The 17,580-nt window shown below is 40.7% G+C and overlaps 1 protein-coding gene across 12 annotated transcripts in view; it reads left to right on the top strand.

The window, feature by feature from the left end:
* The window catches only part of wnk1b (WNK lysine deficient protein kinase 1b), a 167,301-nt gene extending 152,854 nt beyond the window's left edge, over window positions 1-14,447 (top strand). For 5 of the 12 annotated variants that reach the window (XM_057856246.1, XM_057856245.1, XM_057856248.1 and 2 more), the window contains 4 exons: window positions 3,355-3,396; window positions 7,509-7,666; window positions 7,771-7,827; window positions 12,321-14,447. In XM_057856246.1, the coding sequence (XP_057712229.1) occupies window positions 3,355-3,396; window positions 7,509-7,666; window positions 7,771-7,827; window positions 12,321-12,689 (626 nt within the window). In that variant the 3' untranslated portion in view covers window positions 12,690-14,447. The remainder of the gene's footprint in view (window positions 1-3,354; window positions 3,397-7,508; window positions 7,667-7,770; window positions 7,828-12,320) is intronic. The other 7 variants (XM_057856252.1, XM_057856251.1, XM_057856256.1 and 4 more) reach the window with 5 other exon arrangements.
* The last annotated feature ends 3,133 nt before the right edge of the window (window positions 14,448-17,580 follow it).

The raw sequence follows: 17,580 nt of genomic DNA, 5'->3' as shown, positions 1-17,580 counted from the left end.
CTTTGTTAATGTTAATATCTACAGAGGCAACGCCTGTATGTATCATCTTTTGTGTTGTTGTTGTGTTTCCACTCGCGATCGGACACTTAAATCCAGTTGTGTAGTGGTTTGAACGATGTGCTAATGCTAGCGAACGAATGCTAACCATACTGTTATTAGCAGCTAATCATCGCTGTTTATGTTGATGCAAACCTGTTTGTTATTGGGGACGAAATTGATTTGTTTCATTTCTATTCTTAGTTTCACTCTTCAAGTGATGGTTGAATAAAGTCAGAAAATTATACCAACGTCTTCTGCATCGTCATTTGGGAGTTTAGCTAGCTGTATAGCCAGAACTGAGCTTTAGCCTCTCTGTGAGGACAGCGCAGTCGTACTCCCTCCCGATACAGTTACCTCCACCTTGCAATGACTGCAAGTCGCTTTGTTGTAATTTTTCCTCGTGAAGTGAAGACACACTTTCGAGCGTTTGAACCTACGTGCTGTCATTGTTATGTTTATGGCTGCAATGCTCGTGCTTACCCGTCGTAACCTTTCAGTTTCACACTCTTTCCTGGTGAAGTGTAGTCAAACTTTGGAGCGAGTGGTTCTTGGCGCCATGCTAGTTTGATGCGTCTGGACAACAAGACACGTCACGACGCAATACGCCTTTAGGAATCGTTAAAGGGATCGTTAAGGCTTTTTCATTGTGATGTCGAGGCCTCGAAACACTCGGAACCGGTTCCGAATTGGAATCGGATTTCGATTCCCATCCCTACAATAACATTAAAATATTTAACGCAGTTAACGCATGCGCTGCACTACCCACTCACACATTGTCGTGTTCAATCTATAATGGCACGGTTTTACGTAGACATAGAGCTAAAAGGCTACGTAAAATGAGTAGAGAGAATTTTGGCAGTCTTAGTTTGAAGCCTTTTTTTAATTGGCTAAAGCCTTACAATCCCTCTCTCAACAATAAGAAATATTGTGGGAAGCAATGTGGGGAAGAAAGGTAGTAGTTGATCCTTTTCTTAACACCCTATGTCAGACATGTCCAAAGTCCGGCCCGGGGGCCAAATGCGGCCCGTAGTCAAATTTCATCAGGCCCCCAGCCTCTGTCATAAAATCAATAACGTCTGGCCCGCACACAGACTTGATAAATTGGTCAGCCGTACTGCATATGAAGTAGCTTACACACCAAATGCTGCTCCTCATTTACCCACCAAAAGGCAGCAGAACTCCAAGCAACATTTTCTCGTGTGACCCTTTACTCCCAATTTTCTAAAAATGCGACAATAAACAAAAAAAATAAAGTTAAACTGAGACATCCGACGCTTCAAGAATAGGTGGAAATCGGACTATTTCTTCAACTAACAACTGTGTCTGCCTCTAGTGCTGCAACGATTAATAGATTAACTCAAGTATTCGATTAGAAAAATAAGATTCAAATTAAATTTTGCTGCTTCGAGTATTCGTTTAATTATTGTGCCATTGTCATGGTTTATTTCGAAAGTGTTTGCAATCAGTTTTATTGATTTCAGTGGATACACTGCCCTCTAGTCTGCCTCATTTGCCATGGCTGAATCCAGCTGCTGCACGTTAAGACCACCATAAGTTTTTGTTTGCGCTAATGAAAAAAAAAAGTTAGCCAATTGTTCTTTTGTTGTACATAGAGCCTTGTTTAATTTTTTTTATACCGTTTGAGGCTCAGGTATTTTAATTTTTCATGTTACTCGATTATTCGACAAACTAGTTCATCGATTAGTCGACTATTAAAATAATCGATTGCTGCAGCCCTATCTGCCTCATTTGCAAAGAGACAGTCGCTGTTTTTAAAGAGTTCAATGTTAGGCGGTATTACCAAACAAGATTCGCTGACATGTATGACAAGATTACAGGGAAGATATGTAGCGAGAAATTGAAGCAACTTGAATCTAGTTTAATTTCACAGCAGCAGTATTTCGCAATAGCCCGAGAGTCGAAAGAGAACGCCACAAAGCTAGTTGTTGAAATTATTATTTTAAAAAAATAAATAAATAAAGCAAATGTGACACACAGAATGGCTTGCTAAAATTTGCTTAAATATATTGTTCTACGTAAAGGACGTCAGCCAAGGTCGGCCCCCCACATTTTTACCACACCAAATCTGGCCCCCTTTGCAAAAAGTTTGGACACCCCTGCCCTATGTTATTTCCCAACGCAAATGTCAATTGGTACCACTACGCACAGTCATGGCTGCACTTCCCATCATGCATTTAGGCAAAAGTTAGATGGCTACAGTATCATTTACTGAAAGCTCAACAAATACACTAGATGGCAATATTTAGTCACAATATACAAAGTCACATTTATCCTTTAAGAATTACAAGTCTTTCTATCCGTGGATCCCTCTCACAGAGAGAATGTTAATAATGTAAATGCCATCTTGAGGATTTATTGTCATAATAAACAAATACAGTACTTATGTACTGTATGCTGAATGTATATATTCGTCCAAGTTTTATTCATTTTTTTCTTAATGCATTGCCAAAATATATATGATCGGGAAAAATGATCAGGAATGATTGGAATTGAATCGGGAGCAAAAAAAAGCAATCGGATCGGGAAATATCGGGATCGGCAGATACTCAAACTAAAACGATCGGGATCGGATCGGGAGCAAAAAAACATGATCGGAACAACCCTAATTAAAAGTACAGTATTTTCTGCATTATAGGGCGCACAGCATTATAAGGCGCACCTTTAATGAATGACCTATTTTAAAGTAAAGTAACTTAGATATGTCGAGACAAATGACAAGTCAAATTTTATGTCTGATTTCGAAACCATTGTATGTCGAGGCACCACAGTTACAATGTGACTCATTACTTGTAATCTTTTCACTACATACTGTACTTTTTAACTACTACGCTAACTTTTTTAGCGTCAGTCTCACGGTGCGTTCAGGAACAGCGTGCAAAACGCAACTGCCATATTCGAACTCGATTCGTTATATTATTCGATTTGAATTTATAATCTATATGTTTTGTTATGTGTACTTGCTATTTGTAATTGTACCTGTAGTCTTTATTAAGGATTTGGTGTCGGCTGTTGAAGGAATTAATCAAATTAGAATGTGTTCTAATGACAAAGTCCCGCTCGACATACAAATCAGGTCCTGGAACGCATTAAATTTGTATGTCGAGGTACCAACATTGGTCAATCCAACATTGGGCCTATTGATAAGCTGTTACAAGGACCCGGAAACATTCAGTTTGCTCAAAACAGTCTAATGTCCAGTAAATGTATCTTGGAGATTTCTCCTGAATTGTTGCTGGGTTTTAATTGTCCACTCTCTCCCAATCCTCCCATTCTTGCTTTCTGGGTGCCATGCAGGGAAGATGGTGAAAAAAGTCTGCCCCTGCAACCAGCTCTGTAGTAACTATCTCTTCTTTTTTTACGCTTTTTCCATCTTCTTGACATCTCATTTTCAATTCTGTTATTTCAGTGACATAAATGTGTTTGGGGGGGTTGAAAACTGAAGTACTTGAATTGATATAACGCACATGCATGAATCTGCAAGTTAATGTCAATGCTCTCGCCTTTGATCAATTGAAGTACCGTAATTTTCGGACTAGAAGCCGCAGCTGTCCTCACTGTATTATAAGATATTTTACATCAAACGATATTAACTCATTTGCTCCCAAAAACGTATAAATACGTTCTATTTTTAATTGTTTCAGTGTCCCAAAAACGTATTTATACGTCGTTAACGTTTTTTTTAACACAAGAAACATCTCTAGGTTCTGATGCAATTTTGCTCCAAAGCACAAAGCTCAAAATCCATTTTAAAGCAATAAAACCGGCCACTGGAGGGCAGTAGCGCATTTGATAAGAACTCATATCGGACCGTGAAAGGAAATGAATGAAGAGAAATAGTCAGGAAACGAAAGTTGGAAGAAGAAGCTTGTGAAAAATGTGGAGAACGATGTAAACACAAGGCACATGCCCCACACAAGTTCCCGAGGTGAATTCTGATACCAGGTAGTGGTCACTACAAAAGAAAGATTTTTTTTTTTTTTTTTTTTTTTTTAAACCTGTCCTGTTCAGCTGTTTGACACAGAGAATGGAAGTCTAAGTGCCTGGATTCTGAACAGTTTTAATGTTTCACATTGAGAGTCTGACATACTCCCATTGTGATCATTCAAAATACCTTTTTATTATGACAAAGCAGCGAACAGGAAGGGATTATGGGGGGACAGAAGAAAAGAAATACAAGAGAAGAAAGAAAAGAAACACATACACAAACAACAACAAGAAATACATTGAACATCTAAACTAGCTACTAATATGCTGGTGCTATCGTCAGCGAGATGTATTTCCGGTTTACACCATGTGGGGGCCTATTGGCCAGTGAAAGAGGAGAATGGGGGTGTCTATAAGACTATAAACTAAGTGATTGAAAGGGGTAGACTGTACACAAATCAGTTCTGTGATCTAGAACCCAGTAATCGTGTGAATCTCTTATGAGTGAAAGCCCGTTGGCGACCAACCCTACGCCGCCGCATCGCCAATCCCGGCACCGGAACCCCCAACCCGAGCATGCCCTACCACATCCAGCAGCACGCAAGCCCCACCGGGCGCGCGACAGCCACGCAGACGGGCGGAGAGACCGCGCGGGCACCAACCCAGGGCCACGGCCCACACCCAGCCAGCCCGGGGAGGGAGGGCGGGCGGGGGTGCGGGGGGATCCATGCGCAGCCCATCCCTCCTCCAACCGCCCAGCAAAGGAGCCACCGTCACCCCCCCCCGGGACCCAGGGTGGTCCCCCGGGCCACCCGCGCGCCCATCAACCGGCCTTCAGGGATGGCAGGAGGGGACGCATCACCAACCCCACGCCTACACCCACCCCCGCCCGCCCACCCGGACCACGAGCCACAGCCCCCCAACCGGCACGGCACGCCACGGGACCCCCAGCGGCCCACCAAGCCCCAGGCAAGGCAGGGTCCCCCGCCGGTGCAGGCGACACCCCGCTGATACACCGGCGCCCAGCCAGCGACCCGCGACGGAGCGCAGGGCGGACGCCCAGCCAGAGAAGAGAGGGGAAGGCGGAGGCAGGAGAACGCCCAGGGACTGCCATGGGGCGACGCAAGATCGGAGACCCGACCCCCCAACCCACTCCCGCGGCCGGCAGCCGAGGCAGAGGGGAGGCCACACCCCGGGAGCCACGCCATATAGAAAAAGTGTGGGACCCACCTACCACCCTATTACTGTGGCTGCCAGGTTCCCGACTGGCAGCCATCACCCAGCACCGTGATGGGGGTGTGAGGGGAGGGTAGTGCAATGTATGCATTAAAATAGGAGAGCTTGGCTTGGGGCAGTGGGACCGCAGCATGGAGTTTCTGTCCAGCCGCCCGTCCCACCGCCCTTTGCCAGAGCTCTCCTGTGGAGTATGATGTGTGTGGTGCATTTAAAAAAGGTGCAGGGATGGCGGGGCCTGTGGTGAGGAGGCAGCCGTGAGGCCCCCCCCCCCCCAGCAGGTCCCAACCATCCCACAACCTTGGTGTGTGGTGCATTAAAAACAGGGGGGAGTCGGGCTGGGACTGTAAAGCCCCGTCCCAACTCTCCCTGGAGAAATGAATGAGCATGTAAGTGCCAGGGTGAAAAATATTTACAGTGCCGAAGTGAGAAGTGCGTGAGTTAAGATACAAAAGAAAGATTTTTAAAAAAATCTATCTTGATGAGACGGACAGTGATGAGGGAAAATTTTACCCCGTCTGCCGATACAGCCGCGGCCACAACAGCATCACCTCTCAGTTCAATAGTTTAGTTATGTGTAGATAAATTGTTACTTTGCTATCAAAAGCTCTATTTGTCTTGTTGTTTGTGTTATTTTGTAGAAGGAAAACATTCAGATGTTTGGGATGTCACAAAAGCAAAAAAAATAGCTGTGTTAAAGTCAAAGTTATGTTTGAAATGTATGCTTTCACAAAAAGCTCAATTCCTGTTTTTTCATCAGAAATTGGAAAATTGTTCAAACTATCTTCTAATGCTGATATCTATTGAATGGAAAAGGATTAGGGCTGTCAAACGATTAAAAATTTTAATCGAGTTAATCACAGCTTAAAAATAATCGAATTAATCGCAATTCATACCATCTAAAAAATATGCCATATTTTTCTGTAAATTATTGTTGGAACGGAAAGATAAGACAAGACGGATATATAATTCAACATACTGTACGTAAGTTCTGTATTTTTTTTTATTACAACAATAAATCAGCAAGGTGTCATTAACATTATTAACATTCTGTTAAAGCGATCAATGGATAGAAAGACTTGTAGTTCTTAAAAGATCAATTTTAGTACAAGTTATAGAAATTTTATATTAAAACCCCTCTTAATGTTTTCATTTTAATAAAATTTGTAAAGTTTTCAATAAAAAAATAAACTAGTAGCTTGCCATTGTTGATGTCAATGATTACACAATGCTGAAAGCCATAAAATCAGTTGCACCCAAGCGCCAGGAGATGGCGACAAAACACCAAAAAGCACAAGTAACAAGTGGACATGACACTGTGCGGTCATTTTAATCTGTTTGAGCAGGGCATGTGCGTTAAATGCGTCAAATATTTTAACTTGATTAATTAAAAAAAAAATTACCGCCCGTTAACGTGATTATTTTGACAGCCCTAAAAAAGATATGAACTTTTTCTCCTGGTGAAAGAAGAGAGTCTGATCTTTCTTTCGGTAGGTTCCATGTTTATATAGCAATACAACAGAAGTTTCTGTAGGCCTTGCAAAATCAGTCAAAATCCAGTAAAACGGCCGGGAGAGAAGGGGGTTTCTGGGAGTGAATGAGTTAACTGGTAACACTTTATTTGACAGCAGCATCGTGAGATTGTCATTAGACCATTGCTTCATGAAACTTCACGGTGGTTCATTTTCACATGAAGCTTCATTGCTTCATGAAGCTTCATTTGGCCATATCTGCTCCACCTGCTGGTGTCATCCAACATGCCTCTTAGCATTCATTGCAGCACTACAGATGGAAATACCGATCAAAATTCATCTTTTGGGCGAATTATTTCTTCAGTTACTGTTCCAGTTGTTTCATTAATTGCCAGTTATGGCATTTGGTAACACTTTATTCGACAGTGGCGCCACACGACTGTCATTAAACCATCATATTTATGACATAACACTGCCAGGAGCATTAATGAATGCTTATGACAGATGTTATTTTGAGTCGTCCGGCAAATTATCTCACTTTTAAATGGATGTGTAAGATCCGAGCTGGACATAATTGGAGTTTCGTGACATAATTTGCCAGATGACACTTCATGACATCTGCAGCAGGATTCAAAATAAGGGGAAAAAGTAGTGGCTTATAGTCTGAAAATTACGCTATATGAGTTCCATGCTTGTTGTCAGTGCTGCATTTATGTGTAATTTTACGCAAATTGGTTTTTAAATGTGTCTTGGTCTCATTAATCTTCTCATCTTTACTTGAAGCACCACCGGACTTCTGACTCTCGCCTTTTGTCGCAGGGACCAACAGCACCAACGCAGTGAGCGGTTCTGGCCCCCTGTGCCAAAGCCAGGGGGGCTCCCAGTGTCTGAACTCGTCAGCCCCTCACCAGCTCAAAGGAATGTTCACCGACGATCTCCATAAACTGGTGGACAACTGGGCCAGGGACATCACACAGGTGAGGAAAAAACTCCGTCTGCGATGCACGTCCAATCCATTTCAACTGGGAAAAACTGGCAGTGAACGATCATCAACGTTTGAGTTTTCATTTTTGCTTTGCAGGGTAAAAAAAGCACCAAACCGATGAAGCAGTCACAAGCACAAGGACATAGCTATGAGGTAAGACCCCCCAGACTGGAAAAACTCCCTGTAAACTGGAGGTTCAGAATTTTTGACATTAGGCTTAATCTTCGAGTTAGCGGTGGTTTAATTGGTTTAACAAATTCCAAGCAGTTTGTCAGTTATTTGCTAGTTTCATGGCTCTGGAGTGGCTAAGCTAGCACAAGTCAATGGTGCATGCTTAGCTTGCCAATAAAAAACAATATTAACAGATCTAAGGTAGTCAAAATAAATTCAAAATAGTATTAGCTGCTCATTTTAAGCCCTATTTAGAGTTACAGGCTTATTGTGAGCCCCATAACAAGCCTGTAACACACCGTTCTAGCTTTGCAGGCCTATTATTTGACTCATAATAGTCATATAACAAGCTGTTAATTAGGGCTACAGCTATCAATTGTTTTAGTAGTCGATTAATCGATGAACTAGTTAGTTCGAATACCATATTGGCCGAATATAAGACGGCCCTGATTGTAAGACGACCCCCTTTTTCAAGACTCAAGTTTGAAAAAAGACTTTTTGAACACCAAATTTTTATACAGAAAATAATTACAGTGCTGTACATCTGAAACAAATGATTATAACAATATATTTGAGAGAAAAAGCATGTTATTTTGCCTCATTCAAATCTTAATATCTGAACATTTCAGTATGTAAACTAAAGTGCAATCACCTTCGTAAATGAATGGCTTCTGGTTTTTGAAATGTAAATAAACCAATCTATTGTGATAAAACAACACAATTGCAATAACTGCATTAACCATCAAAGTGAGGTCTAACTGTAACTGTAGCCTTGACACAAATCTGAATAAGGAAAAACATTGCAATAAAATAATGCAAACTGGTTAAACTTGAGAGTAGCTGAGATCTGTCATGACAGAACATCACTTCAATGATATCTGGCGCCATCTAGCGTCGTGAATGGGTATAATGTGTAGACCCCGAATACTGTGCGTAGTGCTACCAATTGATTGATCTTCTTTGCGTTGGGAAATAACACAAGATGTTAAGAAAAAGATCAATTGCTACCTTGCTTCCCCACATTGCTTCCCATGATAATTCTAATCGTAGGGAGAGGGATTGTAAGGCTTTAGCCAATTAAAAACAGGCTTCAAAGGCTGCCAAAATTCACTGTACTCATTTTACGCTGCCTTTTATCTCTCTACATAGGTAAAACGGCGCCATTACAGATTGAGCGTGACAATGCGTGAGCGGATCGTGCAGCGCATGCATTAATTGCGTTAAATATTTTAACGTGATACATTTTTTAAAAAATGAATTACCGCCGTTATCGGGATAAATTTGATAACCCTACCTTAAGCCTAAACTAAAGACTCTGGATGAGTGTAACATATTATGTCTGTAACGTTAAATACAATTAGAAAACGATTTAATTAAAAAATATATATATACTAGGGCTGTCAAAATTATCGAGTTAATGGGCGTTAATTAATTTTTTTAATTAATCACGTTAAAATATTTGACACAATTAACGCATGCACTGAATGAGCCGCTCTTGCACTGCCTCAAACAGATTTCGATGACGCCGTTTATGGACATTAAGAGTGAAGAGAATGCCACCGGCCGCTTGGGGGCAGCGCAGCGCCGTTCCATACTAATGTTATTCCTTCTAATAGTGGGAGAATTAGTACGTAGTTGTGAGACGTTTATGCTGTTGCTTTGTGCTCCACACATATTTCGGTAAGTTTGCTTTCTTTTAGTGGCAGTTACAGTGCCTTGCAAAAGTATTCGGCCCCCTTGAATCTTGCAACCTTTCGCCACATTTCAGGCTTCAAACATAAAGATAAGAAATTTAATTTTTTTGTCAAGAATCAACAACAAGTGGGACACAATCGTGAAGTGGAACATTTATTGGATAATTTAAACTTTTTTAACAAATAAAAAACTGAAAAGTGGGGCGTGCAATATTATTCGGCCCCTTTACTTTCAGTGCAGCAAACTCACTCCAGAAGTTCAGTGAGGATCTCTGAATGATCCAGTGTTGTCCTAAATGACCGATGATGATAAATAGAATCCACCTGTGTGTAATCAAGTCTCCGTATAAATGCACCTGCTCTGTGATAGTCTCAGGGTTCTGTTTAAAGTGCAGAGAGCATTATGAAAACCAAGGAACACACCAGGCAGGTCCGAGGTACTGTTGTGGAGAAGTTTAAAGCCGGATTTGGATACAAAAAGATTTCCCAAGCTTTAAACATCTCAAAGAGCACTGTGCAAGCCATCATATTGAAATGGAAGGAGCATCAGACCACTGCAAATCTACCAAGACCCGGCCGTCCTTCCAAACTTTCTTCTCAAACAAGGAGAAAACTGATCAGAGATGCAGCCAAGAGGCCCATGATCACTCTGGATGAACTGCAGAGATCTACAGCTGAGGTGGAAGAGTCTGTCCATAGGACAACAATCAGTCGTACACTGCACAAATCTGGCCTTTATGGAAGAGTGGCAAAAAGAAAGCCATTTCTCAAAGATATCCATAAAAAGTCTCGTTTAAAGTTTGCCACAAGCCACCTGGGAGACACACCAAACATGTGGAAGAAGGTGCTCTGGTCAGATGAAACCAAAATTGAACTTTTTGGCCACAATGCAAAACGATATGTTTGGCGTAAAAGCAACACAGCTCATCACCCTAAACACACCATCCCCACTGTCAAACATGGTGGTGGCACCATCATGGTTTGGGCCTGCTTTTCTTCAGCAGGGACAGGGAAGATGGTTAAAATTGACGGGAAGATGGATGCAGCCAAATACAGGAACATTCTGGAAGAAAACCTGTTGGTATCTGCACAAGACCTGAGACTGGGACGGAGATTTATCTTCCAACAGGACAATGATCCAAAACATAAAGCCAAATCTACAATGGAATGGTTCAAAAATAAACGTATCCAGGTATTAGAATGGCCAAGTCAAAGTCCAGACCTGAATCCAATCGATAATCTGTGGAAAGAGCTGAAGACTGCTGTTCACAAACACTCTCCATCCAACCTCACTGAGCTCGAGCTGTTTTGCAAGGAAGAATGGGCAAGAATGTCAGTCTCTCGATGTGCAAAACTGACAGAAACATACCCCAAGCGACTTGCAGCTGTAATTGGAGCAAAAGGTGACGCTACAAAGTGTTAACGCAAGGGGGCCGAATAATATTGCACGCCCCACTTTTCAGTTTTTTATTTGTTAAAAAAGTTTAAATTATCCAATAAATTTTGTTCCACTTCACGATTGTGTCCCACTTGTTGTTGATTCTTGACAAAAAATTAAAATTTTATATCTTTATGTTTGAAGCCTGAAATGTGGCGAAAGGTTGCAAGGTTCAAGCGGGCCGAATACTTTTGCAAGGCACTGTATGTGTCTCTTGTTGTATTTTGGGTAAGATATGCACAGAGATATATCTGTTATAAAGGGGAGTGGACACAGGCGTTCTTTGGGCTGCGCCGTTTATTGGCATAAGCTTCTGCAACTCCTTCACAACAAACAGAAGTATCATTTAGTGAAAGCACAACAAAAATAATATTGCAATCGCTCAAAAAAAATAATGTTCACAAAAAGAAAAGCACTTCAGTCTGTAGTAATGAGGCCCTGTTCTCACACAGCTAAACAACAATGCAAAGTGAACTGGCATTACTCAGAGTTTGGTCACTCAATTCTTATTATTGTTATTTTTATGCTTATTATTATTATATTAACTCTACTTTTGATTGAAAATTGTACAAATTTTATTAAAACGAGAATATGAAGAGGGGTTTAATATAAAATTACTATAACTTGTAACTATAACATTTATCTTTTATGAACTACAAGTCTTACTATCCGTGGATCACTTAAACAGAAAGAATGTTAATAATGCCATTTGTGGATTTATTGTTATAATAAACAAATACAGCACTTATGTACAGTATGTTGTATGTATATATCCGTCTTGTGTCTTATCTTTCCATTCCAACAATAATTTACAGAAAAATATGGCATACTTTAGAGACGGTTTGAATTGCGATTAGTTACGATTAATTACGATTAGTTATTTTTTTAAGCTGTGATTAACTCGATTAAAAATTTTAATCGTTTGACAGCCCTCATATATACGTATATTAAAAAAAGGCATGGCCGATATTTTTTTTGCCGATTCCGATACTTTGAAAATGACGTGATCGGACCCGATCGATTGGCATCTCTAGTGCCAATCCTTTTGTCCGGACCATTTTTGGAGTTTTGTGTAAAATTATAATGATTTCATTTTTTTTTTTCATTGCATGCAAAATAAATGAAGATGTAACTACCAAAGCAATTGTGATTGCAATCATTTTCTTGGAAAAATTGAGCATTATCTGACAGAATTGCAGGGGTGCCAATACTTTTGGCCAGCACAGTAGATTTATCGACTACTCAAATAATCAATAGCTGCAGCCCGAAATTAAGCCTGATGTCAAAAATTCTGAACTTCCGCTTTAAGACGGGCGCCTCTTTACATGATCTGGCGATTTCAGGCGTTCCAGCCCGCCAACCATGGCCGGAAATTTTCTGCCCCGAGCCAGCTATGCCCGAGCGGCATCGCCGCGTCCGCCCCCAACCCGACTACCTCTCTCTCCGTACACAAGGGCTCGCCCTGCCCAGCCCGTGGCTCCCCCTCGCCGCCTCTCCCGCACTTCATCCCGTACATGCCCGCCCCGCAGTACGGCGCGCAGTGGTCCGGGCCGGCCCATGGGCTCCCGGCGCCGCACGCGGGGCGCCTGCCGGTCAGCGCTTCTCAACCGCTGGGCCCTTACACCGCCCCCGCGCCAGGTCAGGGGCCTTTGCGCACGTTCACGCACAAGTCCCTCAGCAACCCGGGCGGACCCAACACGAGGACCACGTAGCGGACTGCCGAAAAAGAGCCAAGTTTTGCCAAAGAAGGTGAAACTTTTCGAGCACAACACTGAAGAGCGCCTCCATTTTGCTCCGATTCTTGTGGCTCTTCCGACTAATGTGCAATGTGTGTATAAAAAAATTCCCAAACAGAAGACACAATTGACAGCCCCCCGTCACGCGACTAAGCAATAACGTTCGAGACAAAAAAAGTGACCTTCGCAACTTGTATAGTTTTTATGTTTTATGTCCTGATTCCTACGGTTTAACTCGGTGTTGCGCACACTTACGCCTCGTCGTCGGCTTCTTGAGATTTCTCCTCGTGAATGTCGTTATTAATGGTTATTGTTATATTTAAATGTTCGGCACGCCTCGTTTGGGCGGAGCTGTTATACGCACACATTTTCGTGTGGTGTGTAAACGCAACACTGTGATTGTTTCTGTTTGTCAGTAGTCGTGACAACAATTTGGGGCCGTAAATTCACTGCTGTCGTCATTTTACGAGGAAAAAAAATGCCTTAAGCGACAACAATTCAGTTACGTTTGACCTCCAAATGTTTTCAGTCAAATATGGAACGCTAGCTACTTTTTTTTCTTACACAGTACTTCGTTACGACACTTTAAAACCTCCCTTTTTGCCCTGTTAGAGAAATGTGAATGTACAAAGCAATTATTTGAATTTGCTTTCTAGTGCCTTGCTTCACCTTGCCCCCAAACACTGGAGAGCGCACGGGGACCACGCGACGGCGCCGCCATTTTTGTCTGATTTTAAGACTCGGATTGTATCGGAAGAAGGCCGTGTTTGTGTTTCCGTGCTTATTTTTCATTTACCTCACCCTGGCTCACTCCCACATTTTCAAAAACGGCCACTTGAGTTTTGTGTAATTTTATCTTTCTTTGGGAATCCTCAAATTAACTCGCTGCCATTGACGCCGACTGACGTCCAGATCGGACGCGTATCGCTGTCAATGGCAGTAAGGGTTAAAACAAAAAAAAACATTCAGACGCTAAATATTTCAGTTATTTAGAAAAAAATGACACAAAGACTTTACTGTGAAGTTGTACTAGAAGACTTTTACTGTGAAACGTTGGTTATTATCGTGAATGTTCCTGCATTAAAAGTGGATGGCAGGCGTAGCTTTTAATTTGTATTTAGGGGCAGATTCTGTCGGCGTCATCGCAGGATTTTTGTTTTAATTTTACCATAGAAGTGGTCACTTTTGTCCCAAAAAAAAAACAAAACATCATGTTGCCATTTTCTGATGTCCTCCTGTTGGCTTTTGTTTAAAAAGATACAACAATTCTCACTTGTTTCATCAGCTGTTGATCGTGTTTAGCAGCACCTAACTCAGTGGTTTTTACAGAAGGAGATTGGGGCCGGTGAAGAAGAATTTCGAAAACTAGCCCTAATCCTCTTTTGTAGGTTTTTCTCTCTTGGTTGATTGTGAAAATAAAACATGTGGAGTCATCAGCAGCCTTTAACGGTATGTTTTGCACTAAGTAGAGCGTGTTCAAGCTTCATATTAAAACAAAAACATTTGTTACTTTGTTTGTAAAGACTTAATAAATAAAAAGTTTTGAAATAATCAATGTATTTAATGTTGTTTTTGCACGGCAGTACCGTTTGTGTCCACAAGACGGCAGTAAAACACTTGCAAGTGAATCTCTTGCAGATTACAGTTGCATTTAAAATAGTTATCCCTCACGACATCGCGCTTCAAACGTTGAGCCCTCAGTCCATTGCAAAAATTTTTTTCAATTCAAGAAATTGTGTTTTATTTCTAAATGTTAAGATATATGCATGTATACATGTACAAATCATTATTTTCTTTTACATAGATCTTTTTTTATATCATACTTGTTACATTTGCAGTGCCTAAAGACAATTTTTAGACTATAAGCCACTACTTTTTCCCTCATTTTGAATCCTGCGGCTTATGGTCCAGTGCGGCTTATTTGTTGATTTATTTGGGTTAATAGCTACACTACTGCTATAAGAGCTTCATAATTGTGGCATGACAGTATCATGGGCATTATAATGAATGCTTCTGACATGTCTTTTGACAGTCTTAGGGCACTACTGTCAAATAAAGTGTTACCAAATACCATATCTAGCAATTAATGAAACAACTGGAACAGTAACTGAAGAAAAAAAAATAGCACAGAACATGAATTTGATTGTTATTTATATCTGTAGCGCTGCAATGCATGCTAGGAGGCATGTTGGATGACAACGGTGTTGACAGCAGGTGGCAGCAGAGATTGACTGCCTCCCCCATGGGAGCAGTAATGGCCAAATGAAGCTTCTTGGAACAATGAACCTTTGCATTTTCCAATTTTTTCAAAGTTTCATGGTGGTTCGTTTGGTCTTATGACAGTCTTATGGCACTACTGTCAAAGTGTTACCAAATACCATAACTAGCAATTAATGAAACAACTGGAGCAGTAACTGAAGAAATAATTAGCCCAAAAGATGAATTTTGATTGGTATTTCCATCTGTAGCGTTGCAATGCATGCTAAGAGGCATGTTGGATGACAGCAGCAGGTAGAGCAGATCTGGCCAAATGAAGCTTTATGAAGCATTGAAGCTTCACGGTGGTTCATTTGGTCTAATGACAATCTCACGATGCCGCTGTCAAATAAAGTGTTACCAGTTAACACATTCACTCCCAGCAATTCCCTTCGCCCCTGGGCGTTTTAATGGATTTTGACTGATTTTGCAAGGCCCACAGAAAATTCTGTTATATTGCTATATAAACATGGAACCCACCAAAAGAAAGATTAGACTCTTCTTTCAGCAGGAGAAAAAGTTCATAACTTTTTTAGAGCTGTCATAATTATCGCGTTAACGGGCGGTATTTTTTCAATTAATCAAGTTGAAATAGTTGACGCATTTAACGCACATTCCCCGCTCAGATTAAAATGACAGCACAGTGTCATGTCCACTTGTTACCTGTGTTTTTTGGTGTTTTGTCGCCCTCTGCTGGCGCTTGGGTGCGACTGATTTTATGGGTTTCAGCACCATGAGCTTTGTGTAATTATTGACATCAACAATGGCGAGCTACTAGTTTATTTTTGGATTGAAATTTTTACAAATTTTATTAAAACGAAAACATTGAGGGGTTTTAGTATAAAATATCTAACTTTTACTAAAATTTATCTTTTAAGAACTACAAGTCTTTCTATCCATGGACCGCTTTAACAGAATGTTAATAATGTTAATGCCATCTTGTTGATTTATTGGTATAATAAACACAGAACTTATGTACAGTATGTTGAATTATATATCCGTCTTGTGTCTTATCTTTCCATTCCAACAATATAATAATTTACAGAAAAATATGGCGTATTTTATAGATGGTTTGAATTGCGATTAATTACGATTAATTTTTAAGCTGTGATTAACTCAATTAAAAATTTTAATTGTTTGACATCCTTAATCTATTTCCATTTTTGAAATATCAGCATTAGAAAATAGCTTAGTTTGAGCAATTTTCCAATTTCTGATGAGAAAAAAAAAACAGAGAAAGGGAGCTTTTTGTAAAAGCATACATTTCAAACATAACTTTGACTTTAACACAGCTATTTTTTTGCTTTTGTGACATCCCAAACATTTGAATAATGTTTAATGTAATGGAGCAGTGATGGCCAAATGAAGCTTCTTGAAGCAATGAAGCTTTGCATTTTTGCATTTTGCAGTTGGTTCTAAGCTTCATGGTGGTTCGTAGGGTCTTATGACATGACTAGCAATTAATGAAACAACTGGAACAGTAACTGAAAAAAAAAGCACAGAACATGAATTTAGATTGTGATTTATATCTGTAGCGCCGTAATGCATGCTAGGACGCATGTTGGATGGCAACAGTGTTGAGAGCAGGTGGCAACAAATGTTAACTGTCTCCCCCAACGGAGCAGTGATGGCCAAATGAAGCTTCTTGAAGCAATGTAGCTTTGCATTTTCCAATTGGTTCGAAGATTCATGGTGGTTCATTTGGTCTTATGAAAGTCTTATGGCACTGTTTTCAAATAAAGCGTTACCAAATACCATAACTCGCAATTAATGAAACTAGAACAGTAACTGAATAAGTAATTAGCATAGAAAATTAATTTTCATAGTTATTTACATCTGTAGTGCTGCCGTGCATGCTAGGAGGCATGTTGGATGACAACAGTGTTGACAGCAGAGGTTGACTGTCTCCCCCATGGGAGCAGTAATGGCCAAATGAAGCATCTTGAAACAATGAAGCTTTGCATTTTCCAATTGTTTCAAAGCTTCATGGTGGTTCATTTGGTCTTATGACAGTCTTATGATGCCGCTGTCAAAGTGTTTCCAGTTTCTTATGACTGTTTTATGGCACTACTGTCAAATAAAGTGTTACCAAATCCCATAACTAGCAATTAATGAAACAACTAGAACAGAAACTTAATAGCACAGAAAATGAATTTGGATTGCGATTTATATCTGTAGCGCTGCAATGCATGCTAGGAGGCATGTTGGGTGACAACAGTGTTGGCAGCAAAGGTTGACTGTTTCGCCCGAGGGAGCAGTGATGGCCAAATGAAGCTTCTTGAAGCAATGAAGCTTTGCATTTTGCAATCGGTTCAAAACTTGGTGGTTCATTTGGTCTTATGACAGTCTTATGATGCTGCTGTCAAAGTGTTTCCAGTTAATATCTTTTGGTGTGAATATCCCATAATACCGTGAGGACAGCCTATAGTCCAGTGCGGCTTATCTATGAACAAATGCCGTTTTCGCGTCAAATTTGGTGGGCGGCGCCTTATAGTTAGGTCCGAAAATTACGGTACATATAGGTTTTTTTTTTGTTTTTGTTTTTTTAATTGAATTTTGGGGGGGTGTATCTTTCCAATGCTATTAAATCTGAATCAATACAATCTGAATC

Source organism: Corythoichthys intestinalis, chromosome 13 (assembly GCF_030265065.1).
Source record: "Corythoichthys intestinalis isolate RoL2023-P3 chromosome 13, ASM3026506v1, whole genome shotgun sequence".
In the NCBI taxonomy this organism is placed as follows: domain Eukaryota; kingdom Metazoa; phylum Chordata; class Actinopteri; order Syngnathiformes; family Syngnathidae; genus Corythoichthys; species Corythoichthys intestinalis.
Note: the sequence above shows the minus strand (reverse complement) of the source record. Positions and strands in the feature narration are given on the sequence as shown.